At 30.1% G+C, this 1381-nt stretch overlaps 1 protein-coding gene across 1 annotated transcript; it reads left to right on the top strand.

The window, feature by feature from the left end:
* Positions 1-431: 431 nt before the first annotated feature.
* On the top strand, positions 432-1152 carry LOC121120148 (soma ferritin). The gene has a single exon (XM_040714989.2). The coding sequence runs from the start codon at positions 521-523 to the stop codon at positions 1061-1063; it is 543 nt and encodes a 180-aa protein (XP_040570923.1). The 5' UTR covers positions 432-520; the 3' UTR covers positions 1064-1152.
* The last annotated feature ends 229 nt before the right edge of the window (positions 1153-1381 follow it).

Below are 1381 nucleotides of genomic sequence, written 5' to 3'. Positions count from 1 at the left end.
AATTAAAAAAAAAAATCAATACTTGAAATTTCATTTTTGAATTTTTTTCCAACAAATTTAATTTTTCAAATTTTTTTCCAAAAAATTATTAATATTTTGAAGTTTTTTTCCAACAAATTTAATTTTTTGTGAATAGTTATGGATTTCTTTAGTGTAAAAAAAAAAATAATAATAGAAATATAACTAATCCTGCAGACACCCCTGTTATAGCTAATATCGAATAAAACCCCAAGACAGCCAAGTTGCAGTCCTGCCAAACATATTTCAGGGTTATCAAGTCATTATTTTGTTAGTTTGTTTTTACACAAAAGCGAATCATATTTTTTTATAATTTGGAAATGAAACTAATTACTTATGATTCCTTTATTTTTATAACTTTTCAAAATGTTTATTTGTTTTAAAAGTAATATATATATTTTTTCGTAAAAAAGATTATTTCTACGATAATTCTTATTTAAAAATTATATGATGTAAACATTAGTGATTCAATTTTAAAATTCATTGGAGTTTATTTACAAGCATGGCTCAACAAATCCGACAAAATTACGATCCAGAGTGTGAAGATCTCATAAATAAACAAATCAATATGGAGTTATATGCATTTTATTCATATTTATCGATGGGAGCATATTTTTCACGAGATGATGTAGCCCTTGATGGATTTGCTAAATTTTTCTACATTTCCGCATCTGAAGAAACAAGGCATGCTCAAAAATTGATAGACTACCAACATTTGAGGGGAGGAAAAGTGGTTTTTGAGACTGTTCAAACCCCTTCAGTGCAGTCATGGGACTCTCCAGTTGATGCAATGGAAGCAGCACTCAATTTGGAAAAAAACGTAAATGCATCTCTTTTACATATCCATAGTGTTGCGGCGGAGAAGGACGATGCTCAGCTCTGTGACTTTTTAGAGTCCGAGTACTTGAAGGAGCAAGTGGAAGGGATCAAGAGTATTGGAACACTATTAACTCGAATGAAACGTGTTGGACCGGGCGTGGGTATACATTTGATTGATGAAGAACTCAAGAGAAGTTCAACCGGTCATTCCCCAAGTAATTATTGATGTATTAATGTATTCAAAAGACTATACCTTTAGTTTATAATTAGTACGTAAATATAACAGTGACGTTATAACTATAACTTTTAATTTAATACTCTTGTTTACGATGTTTCTTTTACCATAAAACTAATATAATATTAATAATAATTGCTATTATTACTTCATTAGGATCAGAGGCTATAAATCTTAATTAAGAATAAGCTTGCTCAGGTATTTCACTGTATGATATGTCTATATAGAAAAGGGGGAAACAGTTTATGTAAATACTAATTTGATGTTATCGGGGGCGTACGAACTGGGGGAGGAGCATTTTCTCTCCAT

Source organism: Lepeophtheirus salmonis, chromosome 6 (assembly GCF_016086655.4).
Source record: "Lepeophtheirus salmonis chromosome 6, UVic_Lsal_1.4, whole genome shotgun sequence".
NCBI lineage: Eukaryota > Metazoa > Arthropoda > Copepoda > Siphonostomatoida > Caligidae > Lepeophtheirus > Lepeophtheirus salmonis.
Note: the sequence above shows the minus strand (reverse complement) of the source record. Positions and strands in the feature narration are given on the sequence as shown.

Bases quoted from the DNA above. Each gene is read 5' to 3' on its own strand.
- LOC121120148 (XM_040714989.2), top strand. From the start codon at position 521: ATGGCTCAACAAATCCGACAAAATTACGATCCAGAGTGTGAAGATCTC.